The 18,333-nt window shown below is 31.3% G+C and overlaps 3 protein-coding genes and 1 long non-coding RNA gene across 4 annotated transcripts; 2 read left to right on the top strand and 2 right to left on the bottom strand.

The window, feature by feature from the left end:
* The first annotated feature begins 4,060 nt into the window (after positions 1-4,060).
* LOC131012422 (dirigent protein 21-like) lies at positions 4,061-4,663 on the top strand. The gene has a single exon (XM_057940378.1). It carries the CDS (start codon positions 4,061-4,063, stop codon positions 4,661-4,663), a length of 603 nt encoding a protein of 200 aa, XP_057796361.1.
* Positions 4,664-8,654: 3,991 nt separating this feature from the next.
* On the top strand, positions 8,655-10,483 carry LOC131005635 (uncharacterized). Its single transcript, XR_009095298.1, has 3 exons — positions 8,655-8,919; positions 9,775-9,841; positions 10,258-10,483. It is a non-coding gene; the product is annotated as an uncharacterized LOC131005635 (long non-coding RNA).
* Positions 10,484-11,623: 1,140 nt separating this feature from the next.
* LOC131012414 (dirigent protein 21-like) lies at positions 11,624-12,205 on the bottom strand. The gene has a single exon (XM_057940367.1). The coding sequence runs from the start codon at positions 12,203-12,205 to the stop codon at positions 11,624-11,626; it is 582 nt and encodes a 193-aa protein (XP_057796350.1).
* Positions 12,206-14,318: 2,113 nt separating this feature from the next.
* On the bottom strand, positions 14,319-14,879 carry LOC131012402 (dirigent protein 22-like). The gene has a single exon (XM_057940359.1). It carries the CDS (start codon positions 14,877-14,879, stop codon positions 14,319-14,321), a length of 561 nt encoding a protein of 186 aa, XP_057796342.1.
* Between the last annotated feature and the right edge of the window lie 3,454 nt (positions 14,880-18,333).

Raw genomic sequence — 18,333 nt, 5'->3', positions numbered from 1 at the left:
TACCCGCAAGTTTTCGGTAGTGGACTATATACATATACGATCACGAGCAGATTGATACGTGTAATATAGATGCGAAAATAAAAAACAAATTTTTTTGACTAAACCACACATACACGATACATGCATTTGTCTCTATACATTTACAGAGTCGTTTCTGACAAAAAATGGACCTCGAGCGAAAGAATAAAAATGGATCCTCTATCCATCATCATAAAAATCTAAGATAACACTTTTTTTTTAAAGACATATAATAGCATTTCGATAGAAAAAAGTTAATAATTATAAAAGTAGATTTTAAAGGTTTTGAATCAAACAAAAAATCAAATATATGATCAAATGATTCGATCATTTGTTCAAGTCTACATTTTAAAAAAAGCAATCGCCATGTCCACAACAACTACAAAATACTCAATTTTAAATGACTCTTCGAGGTGATAATGAAACTTCAAAACTTTCTTCCTCATCAAATTGTTTTTTTTCTTCTTCTAATAATACGACGTTTTGTTGAAAATGTTGACTCTATATTCATATTAGATACAAGGCTTTTAGCAATTGTCAAACTTGTATCAAAACCTCATTCCTATACTTTTCAAAAAATAATACTATTAAACTTTCTAATTGTTTCATGATAGAGTCAATGCACATCGTATATACACAAAAAATGATATTAAACTTTATAATTTTTTGGGTTAATTGCCTATAAATACACGAACTATACTCAAATTTTGGTTTTTGACCAAATCTATTTTTTTGGTAAAAAAATACATGAACTTTTATATTTTTGGAATTTGACCGAAGCCGAAATTTCGTCGTCTAATAAATTGATTGTCTGAATTCTGATGGGCAATCCGAACGTACCGTTAGAAAGCTTTTAGTGTTATATTTCTAATTATACTTATATTGGTGGGTTTTGATAACCGGAAATGGTAAAAAAAAATGGCATGAAAGTCGAGGTCACGAAACTTTATATTTTTTCTTTTTTTCGACAACTTCCGGTTACCAAAACTCAACCATATAAGTATCATTAGAAAGACAACGTCAATAGCTTTCCAACTGTACATTCAAATTGACCATCAAAATTCAGTCAATCAAGTTATTGGCCAATGAATTTTTGGGGTCATGTCAAATTCCTAAAAATTAAAAGTTTATGTATTTTTTGACCAAAAAAATAGATTTAATTAAAAACTAAAATTTGAGTATAGTTTGTGTATTTATAGGCAATTAACCCTAATTTTTTTAGGCTCAAAATTCTTTGGGATGTAATTTTTTGGACCCTGTTTTTTTTTTTTTTTTTTTTATGTTAGTAGTTTACAAAAAAAAAATTAGGTTCATAATAATATTAATAATATATAAAAGGATATAAAAAAATTTTGGACATCCAAAAATAATGTCCTGGGCTGTCACCCATATAATGGCCCACCCTGAGAGATGACCCGATATATATATAGCAATACATAACATGTTTCCTTATTTTCCATGGCCATTCCACAACTACGTTTCTGTCTTTTCTACCTATAAATTCAATGAATAATGAGCACATTAAATTAACACGTGACAATTATTGATATATAAATGATGAGCTGCTCATATAATGCCAATGAATGAGGATTTATAAAATCTGGTAAACGACCCAGTAAATAACTAAAATAATATCTATCATTAAGATAAGGAATTGATTAAAAATTATTTTGTAAGTTTTAATATATTGATGTATAAATATATGAACTTTATTCATTTTTTTATATTCAATATAAACTTTAAAATCTAATTATAAATACATGAACTTTAAATTTATTCAGTTTTGACCCATTTTTTATATCTCAGGAAATTAATGTGTTGACATGTCAAAATTAAAATTAAGTTGACAAAATTAATCCTCTAACTGACATCTGATTTAGAAATTTCCTCCCCCCATCTTTACACAGAAATACCCATTCACACCTACTTATATTTCTAATTCTTTCTCTTTCATCTAATTTTAACGAAACAAGCGATGAAGCAGACTTTAAACATCCCAAATATGAGGTCACATCTACAGATAATACAAAATTAGCAGTAATGAGATAATTAAAGCTAATTAGCGACACATATGGCAAAACAAATGACTCAATCTCCATTTTTATTCAACAAAATACACTATTACCAGAGATGAAGAATAAAAATCATATATTTATAAGCCAATTACTCGTTAAAAATCTCCACTCATATCTACAAATTTGTGTCGAAATTTATATCTATAAAACGAAATTCATAGCTGAGCCTCCAGAGAAAATTATACAGAGGTCCAAACCCCTGACCCCTAATTAGGAAACAATGAAGGGATTAATTAGAACACACTCATTTAATCAAGATATTTCATGAAAATCCTAATCCCTATAGCTAAAACTTCAATGAATAAGAGCAGAGGCCCTACCTATTTCCCATTCCTCCTAAGCTATACACGGGTCTTTGGCCACCACCAAAACCCAAAGAAAGACACATGCAACTTGAGCGATTCAAGGCACGTTGAAAGAATGAGAGAGGAGTTGAAGTGAAATGGGGGAATGAAATTTTGTTTAAGGTTAGAGAAGTGGATGTGAAAGGGTTTTTATGTGTAAATTAAATGGGGGAAGGAAATTTTTTAATCAGATGCTAGAGGATTAATTTTGTCAAGTAAGTTTTAATTTTGACATGCCGGCATTAATTTCATGGGATATAAAAAATGGATCAAAAATTAAATAAGTTTAAAGTTCATGTATTTATAATTAGATTTTAAAGTTCATGTTAAATACCAAAAAGTGAGTAAAATTTATGTATTTATACACCAATTACTCTTACAAAAAATATCATATTCAAACCTAGTACGTCCTATATTTTCTTTAAAATAAAAAAATTATTATAATATAGATTCAGAGCAAAGTATTTAAAAAAAAAAAAAAACATAGCGTACTATTTTGAGCAATAAGAGTTCAGTATTTAAGTGAGCGCGGTCTGCTTTCGAAGACTACAGTATTTTATAGTGCTACAAATATAAAGGCCTAAGTAACTGTCTATATATAGTTAATAAAGTAATAAACCCTAGCTAATTTACTATATAATGAAAGTTATAAATATAGTATGCTACTAAAGCTCTATAAATTAACTTCATAGCTGTTAATAGAAATAAAAGGTTAATTATCATTTAAGACCGTATCACGTTTAAATTTACAAGGCGCCCTCATTAATTTTTTTAAAAGGCGATTATATATAAAGAAAAGAAAAACAACATAGAAAGAACCACCGTATCACGTTTCAATAATAATAATAATGATGATAATAATAAAAACAAGGAAATAAAACTAATTAAGAGTGTATTTTGACTTTTGAGTATATACTTTTCGGATATGTTTGCTTTGAATTATAAGGAAGAGAGAAGCCCAACCCATTTACCACTTTATACTTAATAAAAAATCATTTGCTTTGAAGCAAATAAAAAATTCGGGTATGTGGTATAAAATTTCGAGCAACATCTTTTCACTTGGACAAGGTATATATATATATATATATATATATATATATATATATATATATATATATAATTTTATACTTAAAAAGTGTGTTATAATTTTATACCATTTTAATTATACGGAGTGATCAATAAATATAAAAAATATGATCCTGATCAATTTAAATGATAAATTTATCCCTCGTATATTATTCCTCTATTTAGAGGGATAAAATGGAACCGCAGCCGAAGCTAAAGTTAATATACTTCTTATATGGTCCATGTAATGAGTTAAAATTAAGTGGGACCAATTTTAGTTATAAGACGAAACAAATACCAAATTAAAGACGCCAAAATCTCAACACAACTTGTCATTTACTATATTATCATGTGCGAAGCCAAATATAATTATATATCCGACGTGTATAAATGTAAATATGTAGGATTTCATCTCTCACACTCAAATCAATTCTACCCAACGTTGAGTTCAACCAATCCATCAATCTATATAAACCCCTTTCAATTTTGATCATCTCAAAACATATCCTTAGCTACTTCAAAAAAGCAAAAAAAATAAAAACAAAAACTATATTATATATGGAGAACCCTAAAATTGCTCTTCTCTTAGCAATCGCCTGCCTTCTCACCGCCACTGCCACCGCCACCGCCGCCGGCGCCGGTGAAACCTCATGGATCCAAACCTTCTGCCGAGGAAACAAATCCACAACCAAGCTCCATTTCTACGTCCACGACGTACGAGCCGGCCCTAACGCCACGTTGTTCAACGTCGCCAATTCCTCCATCACCGCCACTTCCCCCACCGCCTTCGGCCGGGTCAACGTCTTCGACGACAGCGTCACGGTGGCGCCGGACATCACCTCCGAGGAGGTCGCCCGAGCTCAGGGGACCACCACTTCCATGGACCTTAACGTCCAGGCATACTCCATGAACCTCAACTTTTTCTTGACGTCGGGAGAGTTCAACGGCAGCACCGTCACCGTCATCGGCCGGAACCAGTTCGCCGACGAGGAACGCGAGCTGTCGGTGGCCACCGGCTCCAAGGCCTTCCGGGACGCTCGCGGGTACGCGATTACGAAGACCGTCTCTTTTGAGGAGGCCACAAATTACAGCGTTCTCGAGTACACGATTTATGTCAAGACTTCTAAAAGATGTTCTTACGTCGCGAGCGCGAGCAGTTAGAACATCTTTTAGCAGCCGGCGGCGGGCGTGTGTGTTGATGATGTCATTTTTTTTTTTTGATAAATAACAATATTAAATAAATAAATTTAAGGTAACGCCACAGGAGACTCGACCCAAGACCTTTGGCCTTACTTTGATGATGTCATTTTATTTTTATTTATGTTTGGGTTAGTTGGTGAATTTAATTATGTTTGAATAAATGATGAGCACACTTTAGTGTTCGACTATATTACGATGTTTATTTTGAAGGAAAAGGAAAAGTCTTCCATGGTGTGAACGTTTCTCATCAGTTCCTAGCTACTATTATTGTTGGGTACGTAGATATAACTCCAAAGAAAATAAGACATTATAAGGAGAGATGATCCGAAAAGGAAAGAAAGCGATCTCACAGATCCAAGGCTAAAATGATAAGAAAACGTCAAAAATGGGGAGGGTTTATATATAATAAGGTAAGAAAATAAGAGCACTCATGTTTAGGACGTTTTTGTGATTACTCTTTACTTGATCTAATGCAATCTCTCTCTCATTCCGGTAAGGATTACTAAAATATTTTAATAGAATAATTGTGACTGTTTTATTAGATATTCTAATAGGACATTTACAAGTGTCTTAATAATCGCACATGGAATTTCTGTTATTCTTCTGAGCTGACTGAGCTTTAAAACATTTTATAAGTTGTTTATGAGCTTATAAGCTACAAAATAAGCTCTAAGAGTTCTCCAAAAAATAAGTTTATCTACCCCAACTTATTTTCTCATTATTTTATAAGAACACACTACAAGAAAACACGCGTTTAACGACCGAAAATTTCGGTCGTTAATTTTGCGGCCTTAACGACCGATTTACGACCGTTTAACGACCGATTTTATTTTTTATTTATTTTTATTTTTTAACAACCGAAAATTCGGTCGCTAATTATTTTTTTAATATTTTAATATTTAATTTTTCTTAACGACCGAATTTTCGATCGTAAAAATATTTTTTTTATATTTTAATTATTTTTTTAATTTTAACGACCGAAAATTCGGTCGTTAATATATATTTTTTTATTTTTTTATTAAAAAATATTTTTTTTTCAAAAAAAAATTAATTTTTTTAACGACCGAATTATTCGGTCGTTAATATTATTTTTTTAATTTTTTTAATTTTTTTTAATATTTTTTAAAGAAAAAAATTATTTTTTTAATTATTTTTTTTAAAGACCGAATTTTTCGGTCGTTAAAATTATTTTTATTTATTTTATTTATTTTTTATTTATTTTATTTATTAACGACCGAATAATCGGTCGTTAATTTTATTTTTTCAATTTTAAAAATTTTAAATTTCGTTTTTATTTTTTGATTATATATAAAAACATACATATATATATATATAAATATTTAATTATTTTTTATTAATTTTCTATTTAATTATTATTTTCAAATTATAGAGAATATTTTAAAAATGATTGTTATTTTCATAATATTATTCTATAAAAATAGATAATATTGATTATTAATAAAAATGTGATATTATTTGCAAATAATAATAAATTATTAGATTTATTATAATAAATTATTAGACTTATTATAATAAATTATTAGACTTATTACATTTTCTAAATTATTAGATTCATTATTTTCAAAATATTAATGATTTTATTATTTTAAAATAATAAAATTATTTTTCAAATATTAATTTTATTAATATTGATTATTTGATTTAATGTTGATTTTGTTGTATATTTGATTGTTATTTTTCATACTCATATTTTCTTTTCTTTTTTTAATTACGATAATATTAATTTTTTATTATTTTAAATTCGATCGTATATTTATCGTCAATGTTTCGCCGACACCACAAATCTTAGTTATTATCTCGACATATTATAAGGTTATGAATGATTAATGATATTTTATATTGAATTAGAGTTTAAATGAATTAATAGGTACTATATATATCAATAATTACGATAATATTATTTTTTTATTATTTTAAATTCGATCGTATATTTACCGTCAATGTTTCGCCGGCACCACAAATCTTAGTTATTATCTCGACATATTATAAGGTTATGAATGATTAATGATATTTTATATTGAATTAGAGTTTAAATGAATAAATGGGTACTATATATATCAATAATACGAATGTTCTGTACTGGTGACTACTCGAAAGGAACTTTAAGGTTAAGCGTGCTTGACTTAGAGCACAAGTAAGATGGGTGACCTACTGGGAAGTTCATCAAATGGTATGCAATTAAGGTCAAAATACATTAGAAATACACTAAAAATACTTGTGAGATACAAAGATATTTAAATATATATATATATATATATATACATATATATATATATATGGTATGCAATTAAGGTCAAAATACATTAGAAATACACTAAAAATACTTGTGGGATACAAAGATATTTAAATATATATATATATATATATATATTTTTTTTTTTGAAAAAAAAATTATTTTTTTATTAATTTTTAACGACCGAAAATTCGGTCGTTAATAATAAAATTTCGGTCGTTATTTAAAAAAAATAAAAAAAATAATTTTTTTATTTTTATTTTCCCTTTTTAACGACCGAAATTTCGGTCGTTAAAAATAAAAAATCGGTCGTTAAACTTAACGACCGAAAAAACGGTCGTTAAAACTCGGGCGACGATGCAAACAACGACCGAAAAAAACGGTCGTTAAATCGGTCGTTAAAAATATTAACGACCGATTTTTGAGTTTTAACGACCGAAATTTCGGTCGTTAGAGCCGCATTTTCTTGTAGTGACATGTCATTTTACAAAAATAACTTAACTATGATTTTCGTCTCAAAAAACTTAACTATGATTTTTTATTTTCATAATATATCATTCTATAATTTTATCACTTTTTTGATTTTCTCTCTCTAACAAATATTTTCACACTCTAACTAACTAAATTTTTTCTCTCTAGCTTATAAGCTCTTTAAACATTTTATAAGCTCTAAGAGCTTATAAGCTTTTTAAAAATAAACTTAGCCAAATACCCTCTTAAAATAGTATTGCAGGTTACTTAAAGCAGGGATAATATTATCACTTCTTGAAGTGAAAATAAGGAAGAAAAAATGGTGAACTTCTCATTTATATAAAATGTGGGAAAAGAAAGAAGGCATTTAAATGCATAAATTTTTGTTATCCCTCATTTTCTCATGATAAATTTATCCTCTAAAATAAACGCACCCTGAAGGAAAAGGAAAAGTCTTCCATGATGTGAACGTTTCTTATTATTTCCAATTACTATTGTTGGGTAGATATAACTCCTAAGAAAATACTTCCTCCGACTCTGAAAATTGTGATCTTATATATTATTATATTGGTACGTTTTTTAAAATTGTGGTATTTTTTTATTTGAAAATGACCCTACAAACTTATCCACTCGCCGTTTACAAAAATATCCTTGAAAATTGTGATATTTCCTTATATATTTAGAAATGATCCAACAAACTTCTCTACTCACTATTTACAAAAAAGTATGAGATCCAGTCTCCACTTCAAATATAAGTACACACTTTTTCTTAAACTAAATTCAAATTATCTTTTTTGGACCTTAATTTTTAGGGACGGAGGAAGCAACACATGAGGAAGGATGATCGGAAAAGGAAAGAAACCGATCTCACACATATCCTAGGGCTAAAAAATAAGAGCTACCAAATTAATGTAACATCCCACATTTTATTATTATTACTATTTTGTGATTTAATGATTTATTAAAATTTGAGAAAATAGTCTCTTTATATTTATTCTTGATTTTATGTGTAGGGGATTTCAGGAAGTTTGAAATTGCGCCTAGATCATATTTTTATTATTGAGTTGATAATAAATATTTACGTATTATTTTTATTTGGGCCTTAGGATGTATTAATTTGCTGTTTTTTTTAAATATTGGGCTTAAGTATGTGTTAGCGGGCTAGATATAAGATTTATTTAACTTATCTGATAAATAACTATAGTAGCGTGTTCACAGAAACAGTTCTGAAAATCTTTTATAAAATTCGTCCAACCTAGCGGTTTCTACGAATGAAACGTGTAGAAACCGTTCCGCTATTCCCTCTTCTTTTCTGAAGACTTGCACAGACGGTTTTCACAAACTGATCATCTGAAAATTCTCATTCTCCAACTTTATATTCTGCTATTTTCTCCTTTCGTTTCACAACCATTCAAAAAACTCTGAAATCCTTCTCTGTTAAAGTTCTTCAAGTATTCAAGTTTTAGTTGCTGCCAAGAAATCAAGAATTCTTGTAAGATTATATTCTAATTTTATTTAATTTGTGAGTTTTTCTCAAATTTGGTATGATTTTAATTTTATTTGTAGTATTGAATTATAATTTGAATTTAGAGTATGAACTCACCGAGTACAGAATTGAATTTGAAATTTGTGAATGTTGGTCTGTTTTTGTTTCTCAATTACGGCTGTCGAGATAAGTTTGCGTTATTTGGTAAAATCTTTGTGAATTCATTTAAGTTTATCTCTTTGGGTCTTTTGAGATTACAGTCAAAACTCGGTAATCTATTTTTTTTTATAGTTGATGGAATAGCTTTTCAAGAAAATCAAAATTTCACATAAATGCTCTTGTTTCCTAGTTAAATCCTTGAATAAGTCTTTAAGTTTATTTATTTTTCTTTATTTATGATTGCTCAATTTTTAATTTTGAAGTTCGTAAGTTTTACTAATGGTGGGTGGACCAGTTTTCATTTGGAGTAGAATCAGATTATATATGTATTAGAGTGTTGGGATTCCATATATAATTAGTTAATTATTTTGATAAATTTGAGGTTGGTTTTTGAGTAAAATTTCATTGGTGTAAACCATTATGCATGTATATATATGTAGTTGGCGTGTATACTGTTAGATAGAGTATATGATTTGGAAAATTTATTAGTCCTATTATTTTATTTGTTAAATTTATTTCAATTTCTGAAGTGATTTATTCTTCTAGTTAAATTCTTAGTTCATAAAAACTATTTTAAATTTCTGTAAATTCTCATGTAGCGTATTAATTCATAGAGGTCAGAGGTAATTCGTTAGACATTATTGATGTCAATATATTATTTTAGATAGGCCTATATTGAGGTATTTATATTTATGTGATTAGGTGTGGCGCAATTAGGATCTCTATCCCCGAGTTAAGCATTAATCAAGGTTACTACCAAGGATTTGAGGTGGGTAAAAATAAAGAAAATTCCTTTATTTCAAGTTTAAATTCCGCAAGAAAATGTTTTAAGTTATTTATTGAGAAAGTTATTTTATGTCCAACGTGTTTACATATGATATGATTTATGAATGAGATTATGATGTGAGCATATAGCAATATGCTAAGTTTATGTTCCTGTGCACAGTTGAAGTGATATGTCCCATGTGTTCATACTTCCTTAAGTGTTGTATTGAAATGTGGTTGAAGTTATGTCCCATATTTCCTCTCTTGTTAATTGAGCAAGTTGTTGGTTTATGGTTGAAGTTATGATTTTATATTTCATATGCTATGTTTCACGTTTGGACAAAGTAAAAGCTAGTTATGAATTCCCCCTCACTGAGTATATTTAAAATACTCACCCCAATTTGTTTAAAACCTTTTCAGGCGAGGAGCAGGGAGATGCGTGATGGATGTGTGTGGTGCTTAGGATATTTTAATCATGCTTTCTATAGTATTATTAAAGACTCTTTGTTGGTTAAGAAAAATTTAGGATTTGAAGTAAGTTTATTTTGATGGTAAAGTTTAAGAATTTCTAGTGAATCATATTTGACTTTCTTATATAATGTTAGGTACTTTGATAAATTAGTGTTATGTTTTCAGTCTAGTGTGTATGGTATTTTTCTAAAAATGATATTTGGTCGTTTTACCTTCGATTATTAGGTTCTCTACAGGGTTTTGAAATTAGATTATTTGAGTTTTCAATATTTTACGAAAATACTATATGATATTTAATTAGATCAAAGTTTATATTTAGGGTGTTACAATTAAGGTGTAGGAAATTAAATGGGCTTGGGATATTGGGCCAACATAATTAACAATTAATATTTTCTTTTTCTTGTGGGACTCTTTTTAGGAGTTATTCTATAGGGTTTATATAAACCCTGAGTGCACATGTTTAGGACGTTTTTGTGATTGCTCTTTAATTGATCTATGCAGTCTCTCATGTTTAGATTTTTTTTTGAGAAATATGTTTATTGTTTAGGATGTATTAAAAGCTGTATAAATCCGTTCTTGGGAACAAATGGAGGAGGAAAAGTGATAAACGAGATTAAAGCACGAATGAGAAGCAAGAATAAGCTGTTTAATTTACTTGAAGTTGAACCCTGTTCTTCCTCCTGGTACTCAGGAGACATTTTGTCTCTCTTTATGTAACAATGGTATTGGTATTTCTGGTACCAAGAGGTCTTAATAATAAGTTCTTTTCCTAATAAAAAAAAAAATGGAGGAGGAAAAGGATAAAATGTCGACTTGAAAAAACCTTCATGTGCATGCACCACCATTATTTCCACCACGGGAGACTTTTTTTTTCTTCTTAATAAATATCATGTGTGGCACATAATTTATTCAAATTCGCCTAACTAAATGCATCAATATTACTCAATTTTCATTTTACATATAGTTGCCAATTCTGACTCCAAATTAATATACGAACTTTTTATCATAAATCTTCACATGGTCAATTTATAGACATCCACATCGTTTAATACAGTCATTAAAAATATGTAGACATTCCAAGCGTTTGCCTTAGCCTTTTTAATTTAGAGGTAAGAGACAATTGTTCGTTAAATTAAAACAACTGAAAGTTCATTCATTTATAGGCTTAAATTTTATTTCACGTACAAAATCGACAAAATTTCATTTATTTAAATTGCAATCACCCATTTATTCAAACATAATTAAATTCATCGACAAGCACAAAAAACGAAAATAAAATGATATCAACAACATGCACGCAATGTTTGCATGATAATCAAGAACATTTTCTAGAAGTCTTCACATAAACCGTGTATTCGATCACGCTGTAATTCGTGGCGGCCTCAAAAGAGTAACTGCTAGTAATCGCATATCCGCGAGCTTCCCGGAAAGCCCCGGCGCCGCCGGCGACGGACAGCTCCCGCTGTGCGTCGGCGAACTGGTTCCGGCCGACAACAGTGACGGTGCTGCCGTTGAACTTTCCCGACGTCAAGAAGAAGTTGAGATTCATGGAGAATGCCGTGACAGCGAGGTCCACAGAAGCGGTGGTCCCCTGCGCTCTGCCCACCTCCTCGGAGGCGATGTCCGGCGACACCGTGATGCGGTCGTCGAAGACGTTGACGCGGCCGAAGCCGGTGGGGGAAGCGGCGGTGATGGAGGCGTTAGCGACGGTAAACAAGGTGGCGTTAGGGCCGGCTCGTATGTCGTGAACGTAGAAATGAAGCTTGGTTGTGAATTTGTTTCCTCGGCAGAAGGTTTGGAGCCATGCGGTTTCGTTGGCCGCGGCGGCGGTGGCGGTGGCGGTGGCGATGAGCAGGCAGGTTATTGTTAAGAGAATTCCAATTGTTGGGTTCTTCATCTTTCTTTTTCTTTTTTGTTGGGAAATTTGAGTTGAGCAAAACCCTAATGGCGAAGGTGTTGAAGGAGGGGATATATTTTTGAGATGATCAAAGGGGTTTAAATAGATGGATGGATTGATTGAAAATTAGATGAACTTAATTAATATTAGTGGACATTTCGTCTGTTAGAATAATTATTCCTACTTCTATCTTGATACACGTTGAAAAATTATTTTTCGCTTCACGTATAGGATCTTCCGTTTTCCTTATATTTTAAAAATAAATAAACAACTTTAAATATTGTACAACATAAATGACGGTGAATTTGAACTTGAGACATTTACGTGTTTGATATTGGCTAATACACTGTATTAGCTAATTTAGTACAAATCACTCTAGTGTTTGATATTATTTAGTAATAATGCGGATGACCCGGTTTAATCCCACGACCCAGTATTATTATAATCCAGATTTCTTAGAATTAATAATACCACCTCCCCCCTATGATTAACTTAAACCAGGATATTATGTATTTAGCCATTATAGCAAACATCAACTCAGTATTAATAATCTGTCATTATCCACGCTAAATATCCTGGTTACAAATTATCCTACATAATCCTTTACTGAAAACTAAATGAGCCCTAGTATCAAGTATTAATACAACGTAATACACACATTCTCTATCCCACTTGGTGTCTCATGTCGTAACACATTTTTAATTACTTTTTTTTAATTGTTTTTAATCATTGTTTTGTTCATTTTAATTAATAATACTCCCTCTGTTCTATTAAACTTAGCATATATATATATATATATATATATATATATATATATATATATTTGAATTGTTCCATTAATCTTGACATTGATTTTTGGAAATCATTTTATTCTATATTAAATATAACTAATACATCTTTATACTATGATCGTTCTCTCTTTTATATATATTCGTGTCGATAACAAATGTGTCATACTTGTTGAGATGGAGTGTGTATATTTTAGTATAATTATAAAATATTTACTTAGCGTTCGATGATCCAATTAGCATTTATAATTTTTTTTTCTTACAATATTTTTGAATTAAGAACTTTTGTTAGGGTTATATTAAAAGTATCATTTCTTATGAGGAATGCAGGAGTACCTTTCCATTCTCGTAATTAAGAGTCTAAATTATACTATTAATTAAAATTTATTATATAATAGTAATATTTTTAAATAAATTATTATAAAATATATAGTAATATTAATAGAGAGGCGAAAGAGAATGTTGAACGGGTGATCCCATACGAGGACTTTATCATCAATGATAATTTGTTGTGTTGATCAGGTCTAGGCGGCTTTTCTATTTGACTTCGTCTTATATATAAAAGTAGCCCCATATTTAATTTAAGTCATTACATGGTATATTTATTGTAGTTGAAAGTAAAATATACTTAATAAAGACAATCTTAAAAAACAATAGACTATATGGGAGGGACGGATAAATGTTTATATTATATACTTATGCTAATATTTATAATTAATTGAGTTGATGGAAAACATAAATATTATTGCTTAATTTCATCCACTCCCAAAAACACTAAATGGAGAAAGATTTAAATTCCAAAAATAAAAATTGATCATTCTTTTCTATTTTGGGACAGTCCAATAGGCCTGTTAATTTAAAGCCCAGAATATCATCATGCCAAGATTCGAGCTCACTAGCCTAATTAACCCAAGCCATTGTTGGTTAATTAATTTTCTAGTATTTTGAGTTAATAATTGATAAGTACGGTTGATTATGTTAAAGTTATATTTTTAATTAAAATGAATATTATCAAATTCATTAATTAGACTGGTTTGGATCGTGCATACACCCAAGCAAAATAAAAAGAAATAATAGATTCTATAAGCCCAAATATAACATGTACATTGGGAAAATAAAATGAAATAGATTATGCAAATGCCCAAATAAAGTACAAGGAAAAATGTCACAGCTTCGGGAAAAAAACGTTGACTACGAATCATTAGTAACGACATTCTTCAACAAATTAAAAAATACATCGTTTACTTAAACATAAATATCAAAAATACATAAAAAATAAAATAACATCATCAATATACAAAGAACCAATACTTCAAATGTTGGAATCAAACTCTAGTTGTCACATAAATCGTGTATTCAATGACACTATAATTCGTGGCCGGATCATTGGAATAAGACTTGGTGATCGCATATCCACGAGCATTCCTGAAAGCCTTGGTGCCGCCGGCCACCGACAGCTCGCGTTCATCCTCCGTCACCGCATTCCGGCCAATGACGCTGACGGCGCTGCCGTTGAACTCTCCCGCCGTTATGAAGAAATTGACGTTCATGGCGATCGCCCGAACCCGGAGGTCCGCGGAGGTGGTGGTTCCTTGCACCCTAGCCACCTCCGGCGAGTTGATGTCCGGCTGAGCCGTGGCGAGGTCGTCGAAGACATTGATTTGGCCGAACCTCGTCGGAGAATTCGCGGTGATGGGAGCGCTAGCGACGGCGAACAAGGTGGCGTTCGGACCACCTCGGACGTCATGCACGTAGAAATGAAGCGTCGTTGTCTGCTTCCTTCCTCGGCGGACGGTGTTGGACCATGTTCCGGTGGGGCCCGCGGCCGCGGAGGAGAATAACATGCCACAAATTATCAATAGAAGAACTATTGTTGGATTCTTCATCTTCCCTCTCTCAATGATAGCTTCTTTTTTTAGATTGGAGTTGAGCAAAACCCTAGTAGTTAGAGGTCTCTCTCTCTCTCTAGCTAGTTTGTTTTGGATTTGAGTTTAGCAAAACCCTAATGGGGGATTTCTTGAAGGAAGATTGTATTGGAAGTGTTGAAGAAGGGTGACTATATATAGAGATAGATTGATTCTTAAGCAATAGCAAGAATTGATCAAGTATAGTGTAAATTAATTTCTAGTTAAGCTATTGAATATTGACTAATTATTCCCATGTTACAAGGTTTTTATCAAGTGGAAATTTTGAATTCAGCTAGTAAATTAAATGTTGACTAATTAATTTGCCACGTTCACAAGTTAACAAAGCTAGTTGTTAGATATTATAATTAGTGTTACGTATTAGATTTCTATATATTAACACACAACAATTGAGGTAGGTTAGTTGACTCGCATAAACTTTAATTGAAAAATGAAACAAAAGTAGAAGTTGTCTTAGTTTGATCTAATACGCTTTTCATTATTTGACATATAATTTCATTTTAAAAGTAGCATAGTCAAAAGAGACAACTTTCATTCTAATCATATTCCTTTATTTTTCCAATTAGTAGAGAATATTGCATGATATGGGAAACAGTTTTATCCTAATTTCCTTCTCGATTTTGCTTGTATATACACTGATACACATACATACATGTAGATATATGTATGAAGACAGATTTCTTCGTATAAACTCGGTAGAATACCGGGAAAACGTAATCGAGAATTGAAGGAATAAACTCTAGTTTTTGTTCTTTAGAGTTCGTTTGCTTTAAGGTATATATGAAGAAGAGTTAAGAAATTTATATATCATTCTAATCATATTCCTTTATTTTTCCAATTAGTAGAGAATATTGCATGATATGGGAAACAGTTTTATCCTAATTTCCTTCTCGATTTTGCTTGTATATACACTGATACACATACATACATGTAGATATATGTATGAAGACAGATTTCTTCGTATAAACTCGGTAGAATACCGGGAAAACGTAATCGAGAATTGAAGGAATAAACTCTAGTTTTTGTTCTTTAGAGTTCGTTTGCTTTAAGGTATATATGAAGAAGAGTTAAGAAATTTATATATCATTTATGCTTCGTTTACTAATTTGGTGTAATAAAAGGTTCAGGCAGATCGTATGAAATTTCGGCCAAGAATTTTTCCTTTGGACTAGGTATATATTTTGATATCATTCAAAAGAATCAAAACAAGCAAGATTTAAAAAATGCGATCCCTACTTTAAATAAAAACTAGCATATGCATCCCGCGGGAAAATATTTTAAATTTTTATATTTATATAAAATTATTACTAATTCAATTATTATACTTATAAATAATGAAAAATTAATTTTAATTAAATATATTTGAATTGAAAATTATAAAAAAAATTAAAAAGAATTCACAATTATAAAATTTGATATTATGAAAAACAAAAACACAAAAATAAGTTAATTAAAAAATAAAAAATAATTAAACATAATTAAAAATATATTTATTCAAAAGAAAAACGAACCTATTGGAGTGCGACAGAGGAAGTAATATTTATTATTAATAGTTAAAGTTGAAAAACATATATACTCCATATGCAGATTAGTCAAACTTAATAATGAACTATTAACCAAAAGTATTAAAATTTAATACTAAAAATTAACCTATATATAAACTCTATTAATGATTATAAAAAACCAAATTAAAATATAAAAGATGATTTTTTTTTTTAAGAATAAAAGAATTCAAATGCCCTATACACAGTTTTTATTGAGTTTATCACGTGCCTACCTATTCTTTTGATGAATAATACTCCACTAATCAACTGACCACTACAGCCAAAAATATTAGTTTGATAAATCAACTCTAAACAGATTGTCACATTCATCCGCCTACCCTTCTTCTTCTTTTGAGATACAATCAATCCACCAACCCTTCTTCCTTTACCTAATTAACAAGCAGCTCAAGGGAAAACTGCACTTTGGTCCTATCCAAGAAATTATATCACACTTTTGCCCCTAAAAAAATTATATTCAACACTTTTAGCTCCACAATCGCATGATTTTCCGTTAGTTTCAGAAGATTCTGTTACATTTTTGTGCTTTCGGACTAAACAAGTGCCTTTATTTGGAGAGCGTAAATGTATTCATATTGAATAAGAAAATAAAATATAAAACATACCTTTTGCTATCAAGCCTGTAATTTCATTATTTTATTTTAATATATTTTTACGTTAATTATGTTCTATATTTAAATTAACCTGTAGATAGCTTTTGGTTATTGGGGTTGGTTAGTTGTTAATTAGCTTCTTTTTTTTGTCTTCTCGATTTTCAGTTTTTAATTTTATATGAACACATATTTTAATTAATTTAATTTACTCACTCCATCCACTAAAAGTATGATATTTTTTATGAACACATATTTTAATGAAATTGGTGATAATTCTTATGTAATGGAAAAATAATTCCACCATTGTATGAATAAATGGTCACTACAAAAAATCCAAGGATTACCGACGGCAGAATGCCGTCGGTAATAAAGAACGGCCGCCGGTAAAATATGCTACCGGCGGCGGCGCCGTTGGCAACGTGCCGCCACTAATGGGCTCGTCGGTAACGACATTACCGACGGCGATCGGCCGCCGCAGGCAATTACGGCACAGCCGCCGGCATTTACCGACGTTGATCGGTGGAGAATTGCCGGAATATTACCGACGGCAGTTGCCGCCGCTAATTAGCGGCGGCATTAACGCCGTGGGTAATGTCCACCGCCGTCCGGTGGCGCATCGCCGGAGTTGGCCAGGATATTACCGAAGGCAAATGCCGTCGCTAATTAATTACCGGCGGGGTGTCGTGAAGAAGGCGGCGAAACGAGGTCGTCGAACTACAAGGAAGAATTTAAGTGAAAATTAAATAATTATATATATAATTAAAATGAGATATATAGATCTAGAGAGAGAGAGGGAGAGAGTTACCTGGGCATGGCGGCGGTGGTCGGCGGCGGCGGCGGTCGGCGGCGGGTGGAGACCGGAAGAAGCAGCAGGGGGAAGCGGGGGGGGGAGGGGGTGGTTCGGTGTGTGTGCGGCGCAAAACTGAAAAAAGAAGGGTTACGCGTGAATTATATTTAGTTCATTACCGACGGCAATTACCGTCGCTAATTAGCGACCGCAAAACGCCGTCGGTAATTGTATAAAATTAAACATTTATTGCGTATACTAAAATTACCGGACGGCGTCGCCGTCGCTAATTACCGGCGGCGATTTTGCCGTCGGTAATTGGCCGGTGATTGCGAAAGAGCGGGTCACCTGAAATGCCGCCGCCGTGCCGCCGGTAATTACCGACGGCAAAATCGCCGCCGGTAATTGTCGCCGCTATTTACACGTTTTTTTAGTGGGTTAAGATTGAATTAAGGCTTTTTTTCCCTTGTAAA

Source organism: Salvia miltiorrhiza, chromosome 1 (genome assembly GCF_028751815.1).
Source record: "Salvia miltiorrhiza cultivar Shanhuang (shh) chromosome 1, IMPLAD_Smil_shh, whole genome shotgun sequence".
Taxonomy (NCBI): domain Eukaryota; kingdom Viridiplantae; phylum Streptophyta; class Magnoliopsida; order Lamiales; family Lamiaceae; genus Salvia; species Salvia miltiorrhiza.
Note: the sequence above shows the minus strand (reverse complement) of the source record. Positions and strands in the feature narration are given on the sequence as shown.